This window comes from Oenanthe melanoleuca, chromosome 1A (genome assembly GCF_029582105.1).
Source record: "Oenanthe melanoleuca isolate GR-GAL-2019-014 chromosome 1A, OMel1.0, whole genome shotgun sequence".
Lineage (NCBI taxonomy): Eukaryota > Metazoa > Chordata > Aves > Passeriformes > Muscicapidae > Oenanthe > Oenanthe melanoleuca.
In genome coordinates, this window is record NC_079334.1 from 27,710,907 (window position 1) to 27,738,836 (window position 27,930).

The window sequence follows — 27,930 nt, forward strand, 5'->3', positions numbered from 1 at the left end:
AATGCTTCTCTAAACCAGCATTTATGAAGACACCAGTCATATGTGTCTTGTTCTTGATTGATGCTCTACCATTTCAAGTGCCACCACCTGACAAGTATAATACATAGAAAATCTGAGTTTCAGACTTGCTTTCTCAGAGTTTGTTTAGTCATAGTCATACTACTTTGTTTTCCTTCTTAAAAATGTGTAAGGGCAGCCAGAAGAACAGAGGGAATATTGTTTACAGCATCTGAGTCCTTTTCAAGTACAAGATGGTCTATATTTGATTTTAAGTAATCTGCTAGTCTCAGATGAATGTCTTTTCATTCAATCCATTAAAGCAAAGAGGTTTGCAATATCCTTGGCAACCCTCTGAAACCTGACTTCACCCAGACATGGCACATCTTGCTAATGCAAGTTGCTCATCTGTTTCATTTTGCCATTAAACCTTCCCTTACTTACTGTTATTTTCTCATGCAATAGTAACATCAAATCGGAGAAGCTGCCTATGGCTGGCTCTATGTAAATAAAAGAAGGAATGTACTGTATGCTGTTAATTCACAGTGAGGTATCTAAACTCAGGTTGGACAGGTTGGCTCCAATGCAAACACTGCTGGTAAGAGTTTACTAGCAGTTTATATCTGCATATTGTTAAGTAGTTCACCTTTCCTCCAAGCCATTACAGCATTGCATGGGATGAATTGTGTGTGGGTAAAAAGAGTAGTAGCTTTTCAAACTTAAATAATCCTCTACTGTCTTTCATGTTGTGTCTGCAGTTTCTCATAATAGAAAAAGTTGACATGATTTCTCACTGCATCTTTGGTGGCTCAAGGTTCCCTTGTGTCTTTGAGGCAAGTCTGCTTTTATTGATACCTTTCCTATGGGTGAATAGCAACAGTGTTTTTTCTACAAACTCCACAATGTCTAAAAATGAGCAAAATTAAAGGAACAAGAGAGGAGTGAACAAGAGCAGAGTGGCAGGTGTTTATTGATGACATGATGACTTCATTAGAGATATAAAGACAAGGCTGTGGATCTTGGCATTCCTGCTGTCTGCTTTATAGGACCAAACAACCTACAGAATTCCCCCCAATTTACAAAGGACTTCTTAAACAAATTAGTCTTCACAACACTTGTAAAAGACAAATAATACCAACACACATAGCACGTCCACATGAATATAAAATGAGTAAACTACAATCAACTGCCTAAGAGGTGCCTATGAGACCTTCAAATAATTAGGGAGTAACCTCTGAAGTCTGCTCTTGGCTGCTAGCAAAGCCCGCCTGGTTAGCTCATCTAGTTAAAGCACATCCTTCTTTCTCCTGTTGGCTGGATTTCAGAGGCTGTTTTGGCAGAAGCCAGGAGATCTGCAGCGCTCCTGGTTGCATCAGACCTTAAGAAACACCTGAAATGCTGAGATGACTGCACGCCTTAGATAATAAGGAATGACTGGGCCCAGGCCTCTCATTTATAGGGACAATTTTATGTTCTTCTTCAGTCTGTCCTTGATTTATTGTTAATCTAACTTGGTAACACTCTCCCTTACACTACTTTGTCTTTCTCATGGCAGGGACAAGCTGTGGGTGATATCCCAGGCTGGTTAACCTACTGTGCTTCACAGAATTATGGGAGAGGAAGGAAAGATGTACCTGATGAAGTAATAATCAGATTCCCTATCTGCCACACCTGGAGTATGATCACCTCACTGACAATCAAATGTCCATTAAGGAGCAGATCAAAATACTCTGTCTCATCTTCTAAAAACAAACACTTGTGAAGACGAAACAAAACAGCTGTATGAAGTAAGAACAAGGATAGAAGTATGCCTTGTGCTCAGGTGGGTTTTACCAGATGGTAGATAGTTTTCCAACATATGCTTAAAAACTTTAAAGAGGTTTTTAGTTTTAATAATTTTATGTTTATCTAGTTGCTAAACTGTCTAAAAAGTTGTCTCACCAGAAATGTCTAACTGGCACCAATTCCAAATATGTGTTCTACAGGAAATTAGGAAATTCCTATTAAAAAAAGTATTTCTAGAGGAGAACAAAAGTTTAGAAACACTAGAATTTCCTACTAAAAAAATCCTGTTTCTGAAAACTAAATATTGAATCCTTATCTTTGAAGATGGAGTAAATTGCTGTTCTTAGTTTAGATTAATTCCTCACATCATTCTTTGTTCTGAAACGGCTGAGGGAGCAACCCTGAACAATCACTTAATGTAAAGCAGGGCCCTAAAACCTGAGAACTCTGTGGCAGAGTGCCAGGAAACTCTGTGGTATGTGTGTGACTTCTGTGGCATTGTGGGACCCAAAGATTAGTAACCACAAGAAGCTTTTGCTGTAGTTGAGCAGAAATCTGTCATTTGGTTAGCAGTGTGACAAAGTATCTTTTTGTTGCTATTGAAACATTTTGGTTTCCGGGAATCAGCACTTTCTAATATAAACGGATGAAAAAACATTCCACACAGAAGCATGCTGCTAGAAAATTTCAAGCCAGATCATTTTCCTTACAGTATAAACATAGTGAGTAGTGATTTAATGGAAGACACCATCTTCCCTTCACATGGCCAAGTATTAAGGAAATACACAGCACAAAGGTTATTTGTGTAAGTTTGTAAAAAGACTGGAAATATGAGTAAATTAAAGTTTGTAAAGGAAAAAAGCAGAAGATAAGTAATATGATGAACACTTTAAAACAAGGAATGAGGGTTTTTGTGTACATGTTCCCTGAATGTTGTCTGTTACCTGAAAATTTCTCAATAGATTTAACAGTAGTAGTGGTAGTAGAGACTGAACAGGCATTTTTATCATCTTGGCATAGAGGGGCACAACAGTAAACATCAGTGACTTCTGTATTCAAAATATTCCATCTGTCACTAAATATGAGTGGAGCTGCACTGAAATTTAAATGTTAAGAAGATTTGAGTCTGCATACATGCAGCTTCAGTACCAGTTAAGGCAATCAAATCACTTCTTTCACTGAATCTTATTTTTCCAGTTCTTGAGAAACTGGTCACACAGCAACTATAATTTCTGATTTGCATTTTAAAAGTTAGCATAGAGGAAGTGACATTCTGGCCTTCACGAAGTCTTTGAGAGAATTCCCATGCATTTCAGTACTTAACAGGATTTTTAGCCCAAGAATCAAGGGCTAAATCTGAATGAAATATCTACCTTTAAGAAGAAGAAAGTAAGGATGTTTTCAGACCTAAATTTTCATGTTTTTCCTTTCGGCTGGAAACCTGACCTAAAAGTGGGAAAAAAAGATTTGTGAATTGCCTCCTTAACTCACAGTGCTGGTCCTATTGGTCCAGTTGGCCCCTGTCCACTAATGGTAGGAGCATAAGATTTTGAAAGCCTGTGATTCAGAGGGTTATGACAAATCCATAAGAAAGCTGCACAGGGACTAGCTACCTTCCCTGTGCTCTATGAACTATGTGCAACTATGAATTCCAGCTTTATAAATCAGAGGAGCTGTTAATTCTAGGAAGATTTAAATAGATTTGCAAAGAGAAATCGAGACATTCAGAAGGCCCTGTCATCAAACTTACAGTGTAAATAATCATTGCTATCTGATTTGAAAGAGAAATTTGAGTTCATAAGCACTTATTTAGAAGGAATCTTACTAGCTTAATTGGTCAAGCAAAATTTACCACCTACTTAATTACATACTTGTACTTTCCTTATTGCTTCTGGGTTGTCCAGATTCCCTTCACCCCTGCACATACAATATCAATTCTGCAGATGCATTTACAGATCATAAGGGTTCCTTACTAGAAAGGAGACCTAACATAGCTCCTGGCAGTTTTTTTGGATGTTACAGTCATTATTTAACTTTCAATGCCACTTTTGTGATCTGATTACAAATGACTGCATTTTAAGAGCACTTGAGCCATCAGGAGAGCAGAATGCTAATCTTTGCTCTTGTCCCAGCAGCCTCACTCTTCTTTATCTATTAGCAATTCAGGAATTTCAATGCATCAGGTCATTCTCATTCCACCTGCAAGGGGTAAGAAGCACATGCTAGTTGCCACAGCATTAGAAAAGGAATATGATTTATATGATCTAGCCATCTCTGTGCACTTAACCCCATTTCTGCTTCATCTCTGGCAGAAAGTCTTGGTGTACATCACTCAACAGTATGTTTTAGTCTTTAAAAAAATAAGAAACCTTCCATTTTCCAACATAGAGGAGCAGTCTTCGCAAATCAGGAAAACCTGTAAGATGGAACATGCACTGATGCTAGTTTAAAGTAGTTACATAGTTTCCATACATGATCTGGAAACACTAGAATTTTTTTGCAAGAGATAAATTTATAGGTGATTTAGTCCATTGAAGTTTTGCATGCAAGGCGTACGTTGCATGTTTTGAAATACATTACTGTTGAAACACTGTGAAGAGAGGATTCTCCAGGTCTTCTTCCCCCCTGTTGACATGCTGTTTACCTCTGTTGCAAGCTGTTATTAGGCTGCAAAAATGCAATGATGTTTTGCATTGCACAGAATTGCATTAAATTGGATTTTGATAATCCCCACACCTTTCCGTAAACACCAGCACAAACACTGTTTTGCTTGGTTGTTTTAATTACTTTCTCCCAGTAGGAGAGAGCACCCACTAATTGTTGTTTGGTTATTCTTTGCTTGATTCTTACTAACGGTGAGGAAAGTGCACTGCTTCCTTTGCTCTGTACATTTTAGTACCAGCCATGGCAATAGAACAGAGGTACTTTTAAACATCCTGTCATCTTTGCTATGGCAAAATTATGGCTGTTTTTGTCACTTGGGAACAAGCTATTCCTGCAGAAAGAAAAATTCTCTACATGACACCTATCTGCAATCAGCCTCTCTGTCCACTGGGTGACACCAGCAGCCTATCTGACATCTGTTAGCTGTGCACAGCGCCACAGAACATGCATCTGAAGAAGATTTAACCGCAGAGCTTCTGTTTTCCTGGTAACACTAGGAACATTGTCTTTCCTCTCTGGTGGAAAAGTGAGACAAATTAATAGGAAAAGTAAAATGCAGGAAAAAAATACAACATTTTTCAAACCTACTACATGTAGTTTAAAAGGCTGAAGGTGACAAAGTGAGAAAATACTCCATAAAATACACAATGAACTGAGGCCCTGTTGTACAAACTCATTAAGAGGACATGCTTTAATATGAATGACTCACAGCTGATGAAAATGATTGTGAACAGCTCTAAGTATCTCAGGTAACAGATTACTGAGATGCAGTTTGATTCTGTCCTGTGTTACTTTTGTTCCCATATGGAAATAATTTATTAGTTTTGAAAGAAAGATCATGATAACGTGATTTTTCTGGCTGATAAACTGATTAATCCTTACAAACTACTTTTAAAAATAATTTAAAGACTCTCTCATTTATGGGTAACAGTTTGGTTTTGCTGTTGATTTTGTCATTTTAACTTTTTCTTTACCTGTAATTAACTGCTACAATGATTAGCCACCTGTACATGCTCGATTTTAGTTCTTTGTCTGATACAGATATAAACAAAAAATGCTTGAGGAGTAAAACCTAAAACCTAATTGGCCTGTCAGCATGGTCTTAATTACTTCTTTTAAAAGCTGAATGCTAAAGGCAAGGTGGCTGCTTCTTTTGCTTCAACAAGAAAGTAACTATTGTTTGAGGAAGAATGGAGTTTGGTTTTAGAAGGAATGTGTTAATAGTCCTTCCTATCAACACTCCTGAATGTCTCTCAGATGGCAAATAATCAGTCCATAAGCCTATTTCACCTGGTTACGATTCCTATGGCCTTTCAGCTGATAGAGTGAACATCCCAGAGAAATGGAGCTCTTTGCTCTTTCCAGGGGGGTATTCAACTCATCTTCAAGCAATTCCCAGACAGATTCACCCCACTGTTCCTGTGGTCAGCTGTGAAAGCTTTAACCTACCAAGAGCAGTAGTCATTCAGAACAGTTTCCCAGGACTGGCTTGTTACACTTGACCAAAGCTGTACTGCAGGATACCGACAATCTCTGAGGATAGGGGGGCACTAAGGAAACCTGCCTGAAGTAGCAGCTCCAGCTGTCCTTGTGTTATTGCATACAGTATTGACTTGCAAATACCAGAAGAAAGATAAGCTTCGGATGCAACTCTGCCAGAAGTCACAAATTGGAAAGAGTCACAGTCATTTCCAGAGCAGATCAAAAGCAAAGTAATAAATAATATTCAGAAGTTGTGGATTCTAAAATAGGCTATGGTACTTTTCTGTTGGACAACAGCACAGCCTCTGCTGAAGATTTGGGACTGGCCCGATTGCAGTTTAAAAGTAATAGTAATAAAGAACGAAGTCACTACATTTAGGGTAGACTACAACTCTTCTATATTTCTGAAAAATTTGTCATGTGCCAGAGATGACAAAATTTCAGGTCACACTTGATTGTCTGGAATGTTCAAAGCTTGTTACAGACAGCTCCAGAAGCATTGTGCAATACTTGCTAATTGATAATCAGTTGGTGTATGAAATTAGTAGTCAGCTAGTCACTAAGGGCAGAATAATTTACATGGGGAAAAAGAATCAGAATTATTCATAAAGATGCAAAATGGATACAATAGCTTTTAACACTGAAGCAAGAGAACTAAGACTTTCATTGTCAAATCCCTGAAAACTTTTGATCATTCTTTGTAAAGCAAGCACAATGTTAGTCAAAGGGTAAATAAAACATTCTTGAGATTCTGGTACACACCACGTGACTATCTTCACCACATCTCAATAAGGGATATAAATATAGAATGGCTGTTCATATAACAAAGGACTAAATAAGGTAGCTTACAAAAGAGGCTAAGATGAGATAAGAGAGAGCTTTATAAAGCAAAAATGTGTGGCAAAGGAATAAGAAATAATTATGGATTGTTTCTGAATGCACAGATTGATCAGACATACCAAGGAGGAGATAAACAGCAGATTTCAAACAAAAGGATGTTCTTTTTCTTACAGCACGTCATTAAATTGTGGAACTCTTTGCCACAGGATGTTGCGGAGGCCAAAAGTGTAAGTGTGTTCAGAATGGAATTAGATACATTCCTGAGGGCTGGCTCTGTTGGCAGCTGTGAAAAGTGATGGCCAGACACGGCTTTTGGTTGAGGAAATCTCTCAGTTGTTAATCCCCTGGTAATTGAAGTGCCCTGAATTGTTAACTGCTTATGGCTGATATGGATCACAAAAAGAAGGATTTTCTTTTAAATGTTGCTCCATTCTTCCCCCAGTTACCAGCCACTCACAGGGACAGGATGGTAGACAAGTTAAATGAGCCTTTGCTATAATCCTGCACATCTGTTTTTAGACCAGTATGCAAAAGGATATTGCTTTAATTGGGGTAAAATTTTAGGATTAGGGAGGAAAATGCACGGAGTTCATGAGAAGAAGGTTCTTTACCTCTGAAGTCATCCTTGGCAACATATATCAAACAATTTTGTATATATTTTAATTTGTAAAGCCTCAGTGAAGCAAAACTAATGTTCCCAGGAGGGGAAGATCTCTCTCAAACTGTGTAAAAGATTAAAAACCCACTTTTACATATACTTTCTTCTAGAGGCAGATAACTAATTTCCTCTGGTCCTTGGAATTTCCTCAGATGATCAGGAAAAAAACTCCTTCAAAATGAAACACAATTGTCTCTCTGTCTAATGAATTAAAAGGCTACTCTTAGTACACTTAGGACAGAGTCCATCCTTAATTTCCTACTAAAATTATTGTTCAGCTAAATAAATACAAAGGAGTTTAAGAGAAGGAATTCATGGCCTCAAAAAAAAAAAAAGTTCAAATTTTAATGAACATGCTAAGCAAGAAGGAAATGCTGTATGATATTAAACATTTGCCTTTAGACAGTTTTCTATATAGTCTCTTAGATGCCTTGAAGAAATGGTTTTACAGAAGCATCACAATAACCTAGTTGCTCCCAGGGGCTGTTGTTTCTCCTGATTGTGGCATGTACTTCCTGCCATATGGACAATTCAACTCTCTCCCCCTGCCCCCATCTAAAAATCTTCAGCCAGGACTTAATTACTGTGCTTTCAAAATGTTAGGGATCTGTGTTTTTGAGAGGCAGGAGGCAGAAGGGAACCTTTATTTGCAAGAAGTGGCTTTTCAAAAGCATTGTTTGTGATGATTTAAAATAATAACCAAACACCAAACATTCCTGCACTTTTGTTTCCCATGGGATTTTCATTCCTCATTTTTCCAAAGTAGATGCCTTTTCTGTATAGTTGACAATTTGATAATCATGCACTATTTGTGAAGAAGTGATGAGGATAACATATGAACCCTGCAATAATAAAACATGGTTTGCTTACATGAATACATGCATGCAAAACACAGTGCTGTTCCAGTTTAAGAGTGAACAAGATACCTCTTTCCCCCATTGGTGCCATACTGCATGGAACAATGGTTATGTATCATGAGAGCTGGCTGAGGGGCACTGGCATTGAATGATTAAATTTCTAGATGTATAATCACCTCTGGATGTGACTGACTCACCTCTACCAGTACAATTCTCAATAATTGCATTTTTCTGTTTCTGGAGCATGTCAAACTGACACCATGATGTGATGGAGAGGGGAAAGCAACATGAAGTCTAACCCACATCCCTGGGTTTGGAAATGTGTTCCTGTGCTTAAGGAAAGCAACAAGGGCTGTGAAAGTTACTGACACTTACTTAGTGTAAGTACAGATGGATTTGGTCCATTAGTCCAGATCCTCCATTTATCATAAACAATGACAGAGGCTTCTCCAGCAAGCAGCAGAATGCCTGGTTTGTGCCACTGGCAACCTGCTAAATGTGAAAATCAGCCACAAGCTCACCAAATGTGTGAGGAAGCTAGAAGAGGAAGAATGAAAAGGAAACAAAGCAGAAAGAGGAGAAAGCTTGCTCTTGGTAACACCTGCTGCATTTGCCGTTAGTGGTGAAATCCATACACACCTATAAACAGACATCTGTGGGGAAATCAGTCATCCAAGCATAAATGCAAAGCCAGGCATGAAGAGTAGGAGAATCCATGGGTTTTCTCCCCCAAGATATGAATATTTACCAAACTCCCATAAAAAGTCAGGTGACACCAGTCAGAACTTAATCCCAAACTTCCCCATCCCCAGCCAGTGTTCAAGCATGCAGGTTTGAGATGGGAAACATAACAAAGATTTCATTAAATCCATTGGTAACTTTTCATTACTGTTCCTACATCAGTATAGGTTGAAAATACGGAGACAGCATAGTAATAAGGCACAGTACTTAGTACAAGCTAATTTATCAGCATGAAGAACATTACAAGTGAGGTTTTCATGACACTTTTCCCTTGAAAAATAGAGTACTGCCGTGAAAAAGGTGAGGGAAAGTTACACCAATTCATTTCATTTCAGCTGATTCTCAGGATCCAAAACTCTTTAAAGGAAGGCTGGGTTCTGTAATTGCATTTACCTTCCAGCCTTGCCAGCTTCTTAAGTGCACTCATTGTGAGACAGGCTGAATGCTTTCAGCTGATTCGGCAGCTTATCAATAGCATGGAAGGAATTTGTGCCAGTGAATTTGGACTTTTCTGGACTGAAGAGTTGAATGGGAGTCTTCTGAGAATATAATTAAAAATAGTTTCTGCCATTTTTTGCTGCAGATAATCAAGATGACAATGTTTTTAATAATTTTTCTCCAGTAAAAGTAATGCTTAAGAAATAAGCCCAGGATGTAGAATGCTCTATTTATACATAAAACCTAACAATACACACATCAACTCTCTGTCAGTTTTATGGTTCATGAAAGATATTTTGAAAAGGCCAGTCAGGAACTTAGAGGGAAATCTACGATGCTTCTACTCTTGGTTTTTTTGATTAAGAATGGCATTTTGTTTATTTTGTGGTGATAGTGTACTTGTTTGCCTATTACCCATTACATTATTCACTATCTCATTCCAAATTATTTAGCCAAACAGCCATTAATCAATAACGAATTTTTGTTACTGTCATCCTACTGAACAGGCAATTTGGTTTTCAGTTGGGCCTTTAGGCAAACCTGTAACAACAGTTCTTGACTTTCGTAGTCTAGAAATAACCTGAAGAGGTCATTAAGCCTTGCTGTTTTTACCAGTACAAAATCAACTATGTCAGTGCCATTACAGAGACGGTACAGTCCTGAATGAGCTGTAGACATCTACAAAACAGACCTTTAGACTTGAATTTATTTTCTAGAGTCTTTCACAGCCCCTGAAGAAAAACAGGCACTTCCACCATGGAATTTATCTCCTTCCAATGTACAGTGTAAGTGAGTCAAATGTTGGAATCATATGCTGGAAATGCCTGTTTCTCTCGTGTGGGATTCACCTTCAGGTGAGTTGAAATCCACTCTTGCTGGTTAAGCTGTTTGAAAAGACTCAGTGATAGAGAAGCCACAGTATCTTTACAAAAATACATCTGAATGCTTTATTCTCTTATTGCTTGGCAGTTTTTCCTATCTAGTTTTAGTTCCTACAATTAAAACCTGTTCTTTCTTGCTCTGTTTACACAGACATGTGTTCTCTTTGTAGTATGTCACATTTTTATGTCCTTGTCTGTCCCCCATAACTACTCCGGCACTCAATCTTCATGTCTGTATATTAAACAAGCCCAGGTTATGCAACCCTTCTTTATTGGTCATATCTTCTGGAGCTCTGGCCATTCTCCTTGCTTTCCTCCAGATTCATGCTGGTTGATATGCATTTGGCCACTCCAGCATTGCTGAACTTACAAGTTATACTTTGTATTTCCCAAGTTAGTTTGCTATTTGCACACCCCACCATGATTAAAAGTTGTACGTCATCATCACCAGCACAGATAATCTATTACATGAAAAGCACAGCTCAACTATCTTGTTTGTACATTACCAGCCCAAGAAGGGTGGTACTACAAAACCCAAAGACATAACAAAGCTTTCATTAAATGTATTTCAGCTATAGGGATTGAATTTACATAAAATTCAGCATGAGCAAATGTTTTTTAATTGAACATCTGAATGCATATGCACATACACATATGAATTTGTCCAGTTGCCTCTCTAAGGAGCAGTTTGAATCAACAGAATTGTTTTATGATAAGAACATGTGAAGTTTGGTAATCCACATGAAATATTCCTCGACAGAAGGAAGAAGGAAATTAACCTCAAGAATGACTGTCTCGGTCAAAAAACGCTAGGGAAAGAGAACTTGTGATAACTTGAAGACAGCCCTAATTGACTTCTTTAGTGAGCTGGAATGATGCAGAAGGACACATAAGAAGAAAAGTATGAGCTGAGCTGGGCTGAACTCACAAAACCTCTACTGTGCATTTCTTAATGTCTGCATTTAATATCTCAAAGTTCCCATTCTCCCAAAGGTTAAAAGAAATCAGGGTGAAGATATATATGCTTATAAAACCAACCTACTCTTGCCAACAATAAAACACTTTTTATTTTGACTATTTTTTTTAAATGTTCTGACATGTTACTGCACAGAAGTTCAGAATTTCATTAGTATTAAAGTTCATCTTTGACCTTTCACCTTTTTATGTGGAAGAATTAGTCAAGGAAAAAAGAACCCCATTACTCTTTGCCCTGGCTTGCTTATTATGACTCTCTCAAGAATTTCAGTCTGGGGCTATTTGCCAGAACTATGTTTAGCTCTGAGAGGAGAAAAAATTTCCCCTCCCACCCCAAATGCCACCATCAAATTTATCTCTCAGCTTTTATTAAAGACCTGGGGTTTAAAACACTCTATTAAATTTATCCCAGTTGGAGTTAAAGCTTTGCTATGCCAGTTTATACTTACTGAGAAAAGCTGACCTTGAGAGTTGCTTGCTAGTGAATCTTCTTATTTTATAAGTTCCTGGTGTTTTAGAGGTGAAGAAAGCCAGAAAGATGTCCTGTAGAAGGTAAAATTTTTACTTATGCCATAAAATGCCAGCCTCTGATAGTCATATGTTACAGAAACTTGAAAAACACTGGAAAACTTTGACTGGTAACATTTACATACTATGCGAACAAAGCAAAGCTTCAAGTATACTTGAATTTTATGCTTGAAGGCACAAATTGATTGCTTGTGGTGGAAAGAATAATGAAATTCCTCCATGTCATAACATCATAAAATCAACCAGGTGAATTGTAATGGAAAGGGCTACATTCCTCTGACAGCGATGGTGATTGCCAGAGGCAGCCTTCTCATTTATATTCATGTAGAAAAGTTTCAATGCATTGTGCATTCATGCATCAGATCATTTTTGGAACAGAGGTACCTACCTCTTCCATCAGCCTCTTCATTTTGTACATTTATGGACCAAACATCAGAGAACAGCAGTGCTGTTTGCAAAGCACTCTACAGGTAATCCCACAGTGGCAAAAAGTTGCTTCCCTATCTGCTTGTTATTGTTTCCATCGTTAGCCACACTGAAATGCTGTCAGAGCTCCAAATGAAACAACACAACTAGTATGCACTCCACCACGTTTTGGCAGTAGTATAATGCCCATGATTACAAAGCCTACATGGGAGCAGTGTTGGGGCTTCCTCCTCCATGTGGCAGTGAAAGGTCAACAGTACATGTGAGGACCGAGCCAAAGTGCAAATCCCTGGTGTATGGAGCAGAGGCAGTAAGCTGGGCTGGAAGTGATAGTCCATGAAGCAGCATGCAGAATGTTGTTTTGTACCCTCCTGTATACTCTTTGGAAATCTTGGAAGGACTGGAAGAATCTGAGTTTTATTTTTCAATTCTTAAATAAAATATTTTATACAAAAAAGTCATGAAAGGTGAAAGCTTAAAGCCATAATAAGGTTGTAAGTCAGGCTATCTAACAATCCTCTTTGTTTTTAAATCTATCCTCTTCATTTAGAATAAGAGGTTACTCTTGCCAATTTAGTATTTTTTTTGTTCTCTTCTTTGGCAGATATACATCCAAGGAAAGCTGCTCTTTGCCAATTCTATTAACAATGGGTACAGCCAATCTACTAAAGACCTTAAAAATAGCTAAGACAATGAGTGATTATCACGAGTTACTTCCAAGTGATTTCAAGTTCAGGTATTTTACTTTCAATCAGCATTGGTTTTAATAATTTAATTTTGAGACCTTTGGCTTCTTTATTTAGTTTCTTAAATATAAAGCACTGTGACTCAGAGCAGCAAGTACAGCAGTCTCAAAGTACTTGGGCACTTTTGGTGTGTTTACAAGTTCTCCATCTTGTATATTCCTTCCTGTCCATTCAACAGTTTGGGCTGTCTAAACCCAGCTGCTGAGTTACAGAATCTTTACTGGTAGTTACTGCCAATGAGGAAACAAGAAAAGAGAGGAAGGTTCTGGGCTCATCCCCTGTTTCTTTGTGTATGTCTGACCAAGACTTACTTTTATAGGCTGTTATATTTTGGCACTAGTCATAAAAATTTAATTACAATTAAAGGAGCAATTACTTTAGCCAGCTGTCTTCTAGCAGTTAGCTTCTTCATTTCCTTAATAGTTGCAGGGAAGCTTTAGAAACATAACCTAGAGAAATATCAGGAGATGGTCAAATACCTCACATCCTCATACTGAGCATACAGCTCCTGGAGGGAGCATTCCCAGGAGCTAAAGCTCTCTCATAAAAGTTTCCAAAGCAGAAATAAAGACAGGCAGGAAAAGGAAATAATTGCAACTTCTGCAATTTATTTACTACATAGCTTTTGGGAACCATATAATTATTTTCAATTTAAAGATGATGCAAGCCACTAATCAAACTGAAACTTCTGAGTGCCTGGAATGAATGCAAAGGTCACTGTTTCCCACTCTTGATTTAACCAATACATCATGCAGTCAATGATGATGATTAAGCTACTGTTAATAGCTAAGGAGCAGGTGATAACAGTGACAACAAAGAAGAACACAGAATATAGGCCAAAGTGAATTGTGCAGTCTTGCTGAGCTGCTCTCAGCTAGCTTAGACAGGTCATGGAAAGTCTCTTTTTTTGACTTTTTAACTTAACAAAACAATATATTTCACTTATATCGAACAACGGCACATATTATAGCTGCAGTCTATTCATCTCTGAAGGAAGCTTGTCACTTCATGTGCACACAAAACAATTATTGAAGTGATAGAGAAATCAGGGATTAAATGTAACAGACAATTATAACAGATAATAATAACAGTAGCATTTTCAAACACAATAATTACCGGCCCACCATGCTTTCTCTCCAAGTCAAGTGTTCTTGATTGAAGTCTGGACAGATCAGCTTTAGGCTGGGTGTTTTTTGCAAACACTTCTGTGAGTGATTGAAAAGACTATACTGGCCTGTGGAATTCCCTGTGCTAGTTCTTCTCTGCACTAGAATTTACCTTAATATTTTCCACTGTGGCATCATCCCTAAATGCAACTTCAGAAGCAAATGTATGTAGTTGCACAGACAGGTATTTGCCTAATCTAAACCTACATATAACCCATGTGAGGTGTGGTCAGAACCAGCATGGTTATTCTACATGTGTGTTTCTGCTTCTTGCTACCACAACACCATGACAAGAAATCCTTAAATGGACTGGGATATTCCATGGGGTCCTTTCATGCACAGGTGCAACTGTGGCACAGGAATAGTTTTAATGAAGGAAAGGGTGATGAAGAATCTGTGTGAAAACCAAGGCTAGGTGACATAGCTATTTCCATATACTCTACCATAATTACAAAGATAGTGCTAAGATGAGATTCATCCTTAAGTTTCTGAGAATAGAAGCTTTTGGTATTTTACCATCTTGCCAGCTGATCTCCCAGCCTTAAAAATTGTTGGATACTCAAAACACAGGTGCACGTGCATGTTCTGTTCACTTCCTTTCTTTTAATAGGTTGGTCCCACTGGACAGGACCTTTGAACTCTTTCCTCCTGCATACCATTCTGTGGGGATGAGATCTTATTGAGAGCTGCAGGTTAGGGAAGATACTGCACTGCTAAAAAAGGAATAGCATAAGTGAAACACTGAAAATCTTGCTTTTCACTGAGAGGATAAAAGAAGCACTATAATTTCTCTGTCTGTTAATGGAGTGATTTCTTGTGAGACAGCATTTTTTTTTGTAAATAAGCTGTTTCTTTAACGGAAGTAAGCAAACATGCCCTAACCTGCATTCATTTTTTTACTCTTTATTTACCTGTAAGATGAATTAAGCATGGAGATGGCACAGATAATTGACTGACTTAAGTTGATGGCTATATTGCTAGGGAAAAAATAGCCCTTGGAATCCTTTTCCAAATCTCTCCTCAAAATTTACTTCCCTCAGGAAGCCCACCAATATCTTAAGCAGAAACAACCATCCATAAGACTTATGGGCTTCATCATTCAGTACATTTTTTGTGTCTTGTCCATTTGTTTATACCTTTGAGAGTCCCATTCCAGATTTCTTCTTTACTATATTATGAAAGTACAGACTATGCTGCAAAATTAAGCTTAAGATTATGTGTTGGGATCAGTGGTACAATATAATAGAAGTCTGAATGGCTGGATTTTTAGGACTGCTCTGGATCCACCTCAGGCTGACCCACTACACTAGATCAGGTTATTTGATATGGTATGAGAACTTCCAATATGAAGCAGCACAGTAGAAGGGTGAGAAGAACAGGTTTTAATGAGAAAAAGAAGAAATACAGCCATACAACTGATACAAAAAGTACACAATATAACACAGGAGTCTAATAAAGTAGCAGAAAACTTGAGAAACAGGAAGGAAGTTTCAGATGGTTGAAGAAAGAGGCTTGCTCAAAAAGATACAATCTTAAGTCTTCATAGATATATATACATTCTTGGCAGTATAGGAAACATACAGTTCTAACATAGAAAATATTGACTGAAGTGGTAGTATCAATTCCTGAAGAATATTTGCATATGGTACATTATGAAGTATGCACACAGGCAAATTAGCATTCAAGAAGTCTCTGAGTAAAGGAAAACATTACGGATTTCTTTTTGGTAGACACAAGTCTCCTTCTAACAGCAGCAATTGGTTCTGTTCGGTATTCAATATGAAAACAAACACACAAACCTGAAAACAGCAAACAGTAAGCAAAACCTTTTGCACAATGAATTATACACCAATTTGGCAGCAAGATTAAAAAGATATTAAAAACTACCTCACCTCTTGCCTTTCATGATCAAATTATTTCCCTTCTTCCCAGCAACCTTTTAAGCCTGTTTTCCTGGGGATATGAATTAGGTGAGAGTGGGTCATACCTAAGTGAGAAGAGTGGTCAATAGCTGTTAACCCTAAAACCAAATCAGGGAATGTTTACAGGAGGAAGTGTGCATGAGCCACAGTTCCTTACAGCAGCAGAACATAGGCTTTGATAAGTTCTGATACAAAAGTCTAAGCACTACCAGGAAACCAAAACTCCAGATAAAAAGAGCCACTCAGTCCTGTAGCCTCTCTTTTAGCACTTTCAAGGCCTGCAAAGGAAGTCTGTCTCTTAGGAGTCACACACAAGTAGAACATCTGCAGAGCACTTAAGCCCCACTCCTGGATTAAAGATCTACCTGCTACCAATGTCCTCAACTGACACATTATTTTTTTCCTAAAGTCCTGCCTACACAGGCATTTAGGTGATGTTAAAAGGAGTTTTGCCAACAGTTGCCTTAGCACAGAGGTATCTGAAGGACGATGGGACAGTACAATAGGAAGCATGTGACATGCAGAAAAACATTATTTCTTCAATCATCACCTATTCAGAAAAGAGTAAGCAGTGCTCATTACTAAAGTGCTTATATAAAGGAGTCAGCAAAAAATACTGCAGAAACTATTGCCAGGATTGCTTAAAATTAATTTGATCTTCAGGATCAAAGTAGAATTATAAATAAAATTCTGTATAAAAAACCAAGCAAAGTGCTCATACAGCATTTTTGCATCCCTGTATAAGCATTCTCTATTCCATTAAATCATTACTAATTGGAGGATGGATAAGCCACATCCACTACACCTAGGCAACTGCTGGAGACACAGAATAAAGACAAAAAATAGTACAGGTATTAGTGAGGCAGAATTTTATTACAGATGCTGAAGAAATATGCTGAAGCAACCAAAAAGACTTTAAAAGTGGTTAGCATTACAGTTGAGAAAACTACTTCTGAAACTGGGGAAACCCAGGCACAAATTTGAAAATAGCTTAAAAATAATCCTGGTGATGTATGTGATTAAATAAGAAAAAAAAGACTTTAGGTCCTGACTCATATCCATGTGAAAAAAAACGGAGGTAAATGAAAGAACAAAAAAGAGAAACAAAATAATTTGGGAAAATATCATAGGCAGGAAACGCTATCACAACAAGGACATCCAGGAATGTCTTCCTGCTACTGCCCACATCCAACCCAGAACCTGAGTTCTTGGAGCCCTAGCACAGCCAGCCCCCAGGCTTCATACCTGCTTTAAGGACCTGCTGATCTAAACCTCCTTAAGGCCGATTGATTGAACTGTGTTTAAAGCAGCATCAGCAACTGGCAGGGCAGGTGCAGGGGAGGCTCCACAGAGCCGAAGCACACGCATTTTCAGTGCAGTGGAAGGAAGGAGACTGACTTCACACAGAACTTAAAGGAAGAGATGCAGAGATTGATTACGCACAGCTTGAGACAGCAGTACCGAATCTTTCTGTGGAAATGAAACATAAATAAAATAGAGGCTCTTTTTAAAAGGGTGCTGAAGACTACCAGTCTGGTGAGCATTTCCTGTCTCCACATGGACAAGAACTTGTGGATCTTTCCTAGTGTCTGCAAACTACAGAATGTATCGTGTTTTCCTTTTGTTGCCCTGCCAGAAGTCTCTTGCTGCAGTTTGTTCTTTTGAACATTTCCTCTTACATTTTAGCTCCCATTTATTAGCCAATTAAGCAGCAGCTTATCAAGATTCTTTTCTTTCGCTTCTCTGTGGTTCCTTGGCAATCTATGCTGCCTTTAGGCCCTGTTTTGGGAAATGCTAAGACCTAGCAGGCAGAAGATGTTGAGGAACATGTATTTGTTGACAGGTTTAAGACAGGGCGAATGGGCATGCAGGCACTCACAGCAGCTCAAGTGCAATGCCTTGATATGTGAAAACAAAGTGAAGCAGCTCTTCTAAAAAAAGATGTAAAATCAGGTTTGAAATACTTCCACACAGTCTGCTTGGTAGAATACAATTCTTTTGCCTTTGGATAGCAAGAATTAAGTTTTTGTTTACCTTTCAAGTAAGTAACTGGATAGTTTGATATGAGAAAAATACAACCTCTTTGCTAGAAAAGCCTTGCAGTGGGATACCTGGCAATACACATTTACATCATGAAGGGGTGTGTGTGCGTGTGTATATACACACACATATATATATATTTATAAAGCTTATTCAAACCCCTTAAATTAAGAAATGATTTGTTTATGCTCCTCAATAAAAATTCAAAATGGTTTAATTTAGGGAGATTTAGTAATATTTGTATTCTGAAAATGCATGCTTTTTACCAGTGGGAAAGGTTTAAGCGCAGCTGCTAGATCCCAGCTCAAGATCAGGCAGCTGTGGAGCCAAGCACATTGGCATAGCAGCTGGAGAGGACACGTTCAGCCCTGCTGCTGAAAGCAGCAAGCTTGTTAAGGGGAAGGCAGATTCAGCCATGACTGTGCCACGTGCCACCCTCCTGTGGGAAAGAACAATAAGGCTCAGGTAATGAGGAACATATGTTCGAGGGTCAGTCTTGCAGAGGAGGCATTACCATCTCACAGTCATTAAGGAGGGAAGGAAATGGTCTGAAGTGAATGGTCTGAAGCCCAGGAAGAAATAGGAAGCCAGGCTGAAATGCAGGTCAATGCTTCCTGGAAGGAATGCCAGGACAGACATTGCACCAGCCCTAAGAACTCTTCTATTTATGAGTTTCTGACTAAGAATGCACAGCAGCACCTTGGCAGGGATTCCCTCTAGCCTATCGTTTCATAAAGGTTAGACAAAGTTCTTAGAAATGAAGGGAAAAAGTGACCAAATACCTTGGCAGCTGGCAACAGAATACTGGAGAACAGCTGAAGACAGCTAAGAGGGAAGAGAGAGACAATCAGAGAAAAGGACAGACCTAGTAAAAACTGGATGCTTTGAAAGACACCTGCAGAGTCATTGCACCTAACTCAGCACTCCCATGGACACCCACCTCAGGAGAACCTGCAGAAGTGGTCAAACCAGAAGAGCTTCTCCAGCCCAGGCCTCATCTTTTGCAGTTTGGCCACAATGTTTAAGTTTCTGTTGGGGATAACTTATCTGGTGCATTACAGATAATCCCATAGGTGAGAAACAAACTATAAAATCCTCTCCAATTGGTTTGTGTGGCATACGAAAAGGAAAGGTGGGAAGGAAAAAGTTCACGAGTGGAATTGCATATAGCATGGATGCTGCAATAGAGGAAGACAGACAATGCTTGTGAAGCATCCTGTTCCTATTTAGGTTTCACTCAGCACTGTTCTGTGATCACTGCAAGCTTTGTGGACCTCAAGCACACAGGTGCCTGCAGACCACCCGTGAACACTCATGCTGGGACATGAAAAACTTGGACTACAATGTCATACTGAGCAGTGCAGGAACAGCCAACATGAACTTGTTTAAATTTCACCAGCTGTGCCTTTGGATCAAAGATCTACAGGACAGTTTGTAGATTTCTGGCTTTTATCCCATAATACAGTTAAAGCCTATTATTATTATTATCATTATTATTATTATTATTATTGAAACACAGATATCAAATATTATAAATAGCCTACACTTATGGTACTTCTATTGAGATCAAATGCATGACTGTCTGTCAGTAACAGCTACTGAAGATATTAAGCACTGACATTTCTCTTTTTGTTTGTTTAGGAATGGACCTTTTTTTAATAGCACAAAGTAACGGAAAGGATTGGTTACCCTCTTTTGGAAGTCTGAGATTATTTTCAGTTCTCGTCCATGCAGCTGGAGAAGGTCAGGAAGTAATTTTTAAACATTAAGATCTGAACACAAATCAAGCCATCTAATGACACTTTATTTTGGGACCTTCTACTAGAATTGCAGTTATTTAAAAAATGCTTTGAAATATTTTTCAGTAAGCCAAAATTACTTATAAAAGGCAATAAACACCAAGAGTGTGGTATAAATTTGAGCTGCTACACATTACTGTATTGACTGTATGCTCCCCATTATATTGCCTGCCTTCTGTTTCAATTCTCAATTGAGAACTAGATCTAGGTACTCCTGTTACAAATACATGTAAAAAGAATTTGTGTGTTATTTTAAAATCTGAACCTTTTAAGAACGGTGGTAAAGAGAGAGGACCATGGGTATCAGAGGGTCCAGAAAGGTGAAACAAGTAAGTAGAAAAAAACATGCATAATAATTTCAGTTTTATTGGCAGTATCATAAACAGTTATTAGAAACTTTGGGGAATAAGACACAAATGGCCTTGGGCAGTCTAAGCCTCCAGAACAATAACAAAAGGAATCAAAATGAGTGAGGAAAATAATGAGTGGCATCATCCTCATTAGGACTGAGGAAGCCAGCTGCAAGTTAAAAGCATGGATGCACTTCCAGTCCTATCTATATCCTAAATCACTGAGTGTTACAAAATCCAGCCTGGAGGAGGGACTGGGATTTCATAGCCACTAAGTGATTTAAGCTGTCATACAACTGCATCCCTAAAGCAAACTGTTTATTAGGCCTTTATGATTTAAAGCTGAGAAGGTACAAAGGTCAAAATATGTTAATCACATGAAAGTATTCAAGTTTTGGTCCCATTCAACCCTTTTACAATAAGCCACTTTGTAACAGAGACACTTTTTTCCTTGTCTTCTAAATAGTAGTCACTTTTTCAGAATCCTGTGTTCAATTCAGAAAATGTAACACGGGCTAACAGTGCACTCACCCTGTTGAGCCAAGTTGTGTTCTGATAAGCTGCCAATAATCTGAGCCACGGCAGTGTGAAAGGGGAGGCAACACATGGAGAACAGTTTCATATCCATCTACAAAGCAAAGTTCATGGGAGGTAGATTCCACCCCTAGCTATGACTGTGTCCTGTCACACTTACAATATCATTACCTCTTATCTGATTTCTGCACAAATTTCCAAGTTGAATAAATCAAATGTATTTTTTAGCATTTAAAATGCAAGGTGGCAAAATAAACACATATACAGGAGGATTTAAATATAATGAGAAAATGAATAAAGCACACCACCGAGTATTTAAAAATTAGTCACACAGGCCTTTGATTTGATCTCTGATATCCATACATCCACTGCCATATTTCTTGTGGGATAATATATTTTGAAATACATGCTTATTCATCAGAGACCAAAAAAGCTCTGAAAAGTCAAGCTGAAATTTCAACAAGTGTTGTTTGGCATCTTTAGTTTGTGTTAGACCAGGTGGCAGCTGTCGGGAGATCATTTTGTTTTAACAACTTTTTGTTTTGTTAGCAAAGAAAAACATTGTCCGGCCAAATCCCACTGACAGTGAATAAATATTTCCCCTCCATCAGACCAAATATTTTCGTTTGCCATCCTAATAGCTAGGGCTAAAAGATCTGAAAAGGTTTTTCTTTCTATATGGGCTCAAATATATTTGAATGGTTTGGTGTTTTATGGGAGTTGATTATTACTCTCTACTGCTGAGCTTAGTCTGGAATACTGCACCAGACTTTGGTCATTATACATCCAAAACTGGAGAGATTTCTAAGGAAAGCAAACAAAAGGCAGAAAACATGAACTCTGCAGAAGGACTGAGGAAAGTGGAACATCAAAAAAGTTTATTGACAAATCTTGTGAGTACAAGACTGTAATGGTGATGTAAAGATGACCACTGGCACTGGAACTGGGAATAATTGACCAAACATGAGGCTGAGCAAATCTATGGAAAAGGATTCCATCGGAACCTGTTAAGCTGACATCCACCACCACTGGGTCAAGAAGTCCCTGAGCCACAGATTGCTGAGGAAAAGCCAGGAGAAGTATCACTACCCAATAGTCTTCTCTCAGCATCTGCTTAGTCCCTGTCACAGACAAGATTCCAGAGCAGCCTGGCCCTTTAAACTGACCAAGTGCCATTCTCACACTCGGCTTGCTTTTTCAGATGAGATAGCATGAAATCTGTTAATTCTAAAAAAGCAATTAGCCCTGGGAACAAGCCACTTGCAGAACAACAGCTGCCCTTCACAAAACAGTTTAAAGGACAAGGGCAGTATACTTTGTCCTCTGGTTTGTTAAAAGGAAAGGGAAAAAAGAAGAAAGGGATAACCTACAAGATTACAAAATTCAGTGTGAGCAAGCAACTCCATCCAGTCTACCATATAACTGGGTTTTTATTACCAAGCAAATTAATGAGAAAGTTGCAGATTTTGCACTTCTGATAAACATAAAATTTCCAATATTGTAACAAACATTCACACGGAGACAGGTGTACTCGGGACAAAGTCTGAAATCTCAGTAAAACTGGCTACTCTACCAGATTCCATCTTGCATTTAGAAATCTAAGTGCAAGATTCAATTATATCCAGCAATCCTCTGCTGGGAGTAAAACTGTTTCATTTCTATGACTGATGGCAGAAGCCTTCATATTTGCAAATCTTGCCTGTAGTTGACAGAGGCACATTTAATTGCATTTGAAAGATGCTCTATTTATCTGTAACTCTCTACATTTGCTTCCATCACACAACCATTTAATTTCTGTCATGAATACACAGACTTAACAAAAGGGACAAGTTACTTTCTTATCACAGATCTTTGTCTAGATTTAAGCCTTTAGGTAGACCTTTAGCTGTAAAGTGAAGCAATATAAAAAGATGCAGTGCTAGACTGCAATCCAATCCAAGAAACAAATATTGTCTTTAGAGTGTCTTCCAGGAAGGATAGAAGGAGAAGAAATTATTTAACCTTATATAATTACTTGTTTCTTTACTTCACAGAATTACTAGTTGGGAATGCTATAGGGAAAATGCTTGTATTGTTAGCTCTGCTCTTCACGAAGGATTTTGGCCTAATATTCTTCGTCATAACCCATAATTTAGTATGGACTTCCTGCTAAATGTTTCAAAAAGTTACAAAGCTCTAAGAAGCAAATGTTCTGTTTTCACGAAAATCCCTATCTTGGGTAGGGAGCCAAAGAACACAGAACAGCACTCAGACCTTAACATGCTCAATATTTAAGACAACTCATTAGAGCTAATGCACACTTTGGTGTGTTCATAAACATTATTTTAAAGGCAGCAATAAATTATGCCAAGAAGTCTGTCAGGTTCATGAAGGAACCTACAGCATGTATATACAGTCATTTCAAATGACATAATTATGAGGAAATCTGGATCATAACAGAGTGTATGAATGGAACCTGATTATCAAATAAAGAGAAGTCAGGCTTTGTACGCTGTACACTGTGAGCAATATTTTTCTTCGGGGAGAATATTAAATAGATCAAAATAAATGACCTGATGGCTGTTTTATACAGAGGTGATGAGAGGCAGAGAAAACAAGTGAGTCCAGGTGTTCATACGGGCAACTTCTAAGACTGCATTAAGTAAGACCATGGAAATCAGTTAAATTGCTTGTAGAAAATCTATTTGTTCAAAGTAGGATCAGGACTTCCTCCAAACAGTCATCGTTTGATTGTAGCCATGTCTAATGTTAAGGCTGTAATTTCATACTACACCGTCTTTGCCAATCATGTAAATTGGCTGGCCTGAGTCTCAGGCCAGCAACACAGTATGTGCTGATACAGCTGTCTGGAGGTAACTGCTATTACTGCACCTCTGCAGTATGAATGGTGAAAAGCAAAAAGGCCTAAAAAGGATCAATTTTTCACCCAGGTAGACTCATGAACCATGGCCACAAATCCTCGTGTTGACACATCTGCTGGATGAAAATAAACAACTCACGATGGATGGGTAATTTTAGGCCAGTTTCATTACCAAGACCAGCATATAATAAAACCAGGCCTCAAGTGAGCCACCAAAGTAGATTCTCCAAGAATTTTTACTAAGGACTGCAGCAAAGGAATAAAGAGATAGCAGCTTTTATAAATGTGAGATCTGTCACCAATTCCAGTATCAATTCAACTCAGGCTACTACTTACTTCATCTGAAACTGTGAGCACAGTGATAATTAATATCCTAAATCTGATCATATTTCCAGGTTGGTGCCATAGCCATACACAGTGTATGATTTGGATACCATAGAAAAAGTTCAGGAGTACCCTTTCTGGGATACACAACATCAAATCATGAGAAGATGGTGGATGAATTAATGGAAAAATATTAATAGAAGATATATTTAGGCTGCCAGAACAATTAGCTAGGAACAAAAAATATCTGGGCACTTTGTGAACTCAAGGATCTCAAGTCAAGAATGAGGAAGACTTCTTCAGAAGCATGGACAATGCTTCAAACACAATCTATCCAAAGCAGCTGTTCTAGACTTGTTAAAAAAATGCTTACCACAGAGAAAATAAAAGTGTTTCATCATCTTAGCCTAATCTTTATTTACAGAAGAATATACTCTACCACTAAGAGGAAGCTTATCTTCTGAATACACAACGAAAAGCATCCGATTATTTTTCTACAACCTCCTCAAGACATCAACCACTCAGCTTCCAGTCACACAAAATAAAGGACACAGAACACAGTGTTACTGGTCAATGAAAAACAGCAAAACGTTCTCTTCCCAAAACCTGTGTGTGAGGGAGAAGCCAGGCATTATACAGTGAAAGAACACTGTAAGTCATACTCCCTTCTCTACCAATTGATGTTACCCTCTTTACCATCTGTGAAGAAGTCCACATATTTCACAGTGTTCATGCAAAATCACTAATACAGGCCAGGGAGTTGAAAGAAAACACTTGTTTTCTGACATACCGTCTAGAGTTCCACCCTAATCTGCTGATCTGCATTACCTTCCCCACTTTCCATGACACTATCCCTAGGAAAGATATTGCTCTGCACTGCCAGCATCTAAAAAGCCCTTTACTCTATAGAATCTGCAAAACACAATAAATACTCTAAGTAACTGATGTAGGTCCTGGAAGCGTATCCGGGTCCAAGTAGAGTATGCCACACAAAGAAGTGGTGCTCTTGCCATTAGAGACATGGGAACTTTACTTAATTTTGTGTCAGAGAGCAAAAGGAAGAGAGGACAACGAAACCACGAACCAGCTCTTCTGTGAGGTAAGCATCAGTTTCCTGCTCCTTCTAACACCACCACAGAGAAAAAAACCAACTTGCATAACCTCATACCAAACATCCAGACTTCATCATCAGTTAACTAAGTTACAAGAAACAAAATACACAACTGTAGTTCTCTCATGGATTCTTAATCCCACAAGTTAAAGTTGTGATCTAAGGAAAAGTGAAAGAACATTAGTGAAAAGCAAGTATGGTATTCAAGCAAAATACTGCATGTTGTTAAGCTCTCAGATAATTTCCTTTAAGAAAATTACTTCAGGACATAAGCAAAAATGTACAATTGATCATTATATCAAATCAAACAATTACATTAAGGTTCAGTTTACAAAAGGTTAACAAACAATTAATAGCTGTCTTAATAAATAGGTGTTTACTTCTCATCTCTGTCAATCCAACATACAGCTTCTAGCTGTCTTACAGTAGTTTCTACTGATGTGCTTATAACCTTCCCTAAAATTTACTTGCAACACATTTCTCTAACATGAATTACTAATTACAGAAATCATTTATTAACCCTTCATAAAATTCTAAATAAATCTTAATATGAAGCATGTCTAACTTTATGCTATTTCAGCCCCATACCCCAGGACACATCAAATACTAGTTCTTTCAAGTTTTTATTAAAAATTCTACATTTTAGCTGGGTGCCACATCACTAGTCGCAGAATCAAAAATGCCTATCATGACTTAGCCAACACACTGCACACACAAAAAGTGAAACAAAAGTGGAGGAAGATCAGGGAACAGTTTGGGTTTTTCCGAAAGAAATGTCCTGACTTTTTTGGTTGGAACAAACATTGATACCATGACAAAAGAATCAGAGAGCAAAAAAATGCAGTCTGTGGTAAATCAAAACATTGTTTTCTTTTTAGAAACAACTACAATATGTCATAATATAAATAAATAAAACAGAAAACACAAAAGTAAATTCCCCATCACTAGGATTTTAAAAAGGGAACAGCCGTCTATTTCTTGGATGCAGCCTAAACTTCTCTTACCTTCAAATTTTCAATATACTTAGAAGTCCTATTTAGTGTATCAGTCTTAGGGAACATGACGTATTATATTTAGGTCTCCTTTTTTTCCATCCAGTATTTTCCGCTTCAACCCCCAACCTTAGATTTTTCCATCAAACTACCTGCTGTTGATTTAATAAAGTTCAGCTGAGACTTATACTTTTCCTTCACTTTCAGAGCCTCTCTCTTCATTTTCACAGTTCTCCACAAGGTCTTCATTCTCCTGTGTCGTTTCTTCCTCCTCCTCCTCCTCCCCATCATCTCCAAAAGTCTCTTCCTGCATTGTAGTAAAAGTGAAAGACCTGGCAGCAACTTGTGCAGCCAGACCAGATGTGAAGTTAAAATCTGTTGATATGTGGAGCTGGGCCAGCCTATCCTTGATTTTTGAATGTAATACATCCTTAGAGGGAGGCTGTGAAGCCTCTACTGCATCCACACTGCTCGGCTTGAGTTCTTCAGCATCCCCTTCACACTGATAATACATTCTTTCTTCAGCCCCCATAGAAACCTCTTTATCTGCAGTATTGTCTTTGTTTTTCTCCACCTCAGGATCTTCATATAAATATTCTGTCCTGCTTTTATCAGCAGCATTCACTTCTGGATTTGAGTCTTTTTCTTCAGATTTATTACAACTTTGGCTGCAGTCCTGCTTTTCTGTATCTGAATTCATATGTGATTCCACATTATTTAGTAGCTCCAATGGTTCTACAGGAGACAAGGGTTTCACTGCAGCTTAAAAAGGGGGAAAAAATAAAATAACTAAAAGCAAGCTGCCATATATAAATAATTTTTTTGCCTGAAAAGATGTAAGATTATAAGGGTTAAAATTACTTTAAAAAATCCCAAACCAACAGAAACACAACCCACACCAAAACTTAGAAGTGTTTTCTAATCACAAAGCTGAAGTAAAATGTGATGGCTACTTGTAACTATTCCTTAAATCCGTGATGTGAAGAGACAGCACAAAATTGATGGTGTTTAAAGCCAGCATGAAACACAGAGGAAGTATTCAGTGTTAAAGCAAAACCCAAGTAAAACTACTGTACTGCATACAGATTAAACTGTCTTCTTCTGAACAACAGTTTACCTAATCCACTAAAGACAGCTGGTACACGGAAGAGTCCTTATAAGCAATATCTGATCTCATACACCACAACATACAAATACAACACATAGCCACACAGTCAGGTCAGGTGTCCTCACAAATAAAGTGTGGTTTAATTTAGCCTCTCTTGAAGTTAGTAGCAGCAGCGAGTCCCATTGCCAGCAACGGGATGCTTGCCAGGAAGTCTCTCCTCCCAGTGTTAAGGGTTAGTGTAACTTGGTACAATCACTCCTTGAAGAACAGACGTCTTTCATTTTAAGAAAACGATATAATGTCCATTTCCAAGTAACAGATTCCCTAAACTGCAGCAGCTCCATTACAGTAGCAGCACGAACATAAATGAGAGCGGCAACAGCAGATTCCCAAGTTGCATTTCCCTTTCTAATTCCATTCTGACTTTACCCCTGTAAGCAGAGATGAAAATAACTCTGGGAAATACATAAACTTTGCATGGGAAAAAAAATTTATGGATTAGGATTTTTCAATCGCATTGTATTTCAGTCATATTCACTTTAGTTAGCTGAAGGCAGACACATCATTATGGTTGTCACAATGATAATTATTGTCATTAGCACACTGAAATACTGTGGCATTGAACATGTATTGTACTGTTTGCTTTAAAACCTTATATACCAAAGGAGCACTGCACTAGTCTCATCTCAGTTGTTTATGGATTAAT

At 38.1% G+C, this 27,930-nt stretch overlaps 1 protein-coding gene across 5 annotated transcripts in view; it reads right to left on the reverse strand.

Annotated features, from left to right (window-relative positions):
• Positions 1 to 15,551: 15,551 nt before the first annotated feature.
• The window catches only part of VEZT (vezatin, adherens junctions transmembrane protein), a 57,677-nt gene continuing 45,298 nt past the window's right edge, over positions 15,552 to 27,930 (reverse strand). For 2 of the 5 annotated variants that reach the window (XM_056510025.1, XM_056510036.1), the window contains exon 12: positions 21,682 to 26,878. In XM_056510025.1, the coding sequence (XP_056366000.1) occupies positions 26,301 to 26,878 (578 nt within the window). In that variant the 3' untranslated portion in view covers positions 21,682 to 26,300. Of the gene's footprint in view, positions 20,924 to 21,681; positions 27,656 to 27,930 lie in introns of those variants that run through there. The other 3 variants (XM_056510043.1, XM_056510051.1, XM_056510059.1) reach the window with 3 other exon arrangements.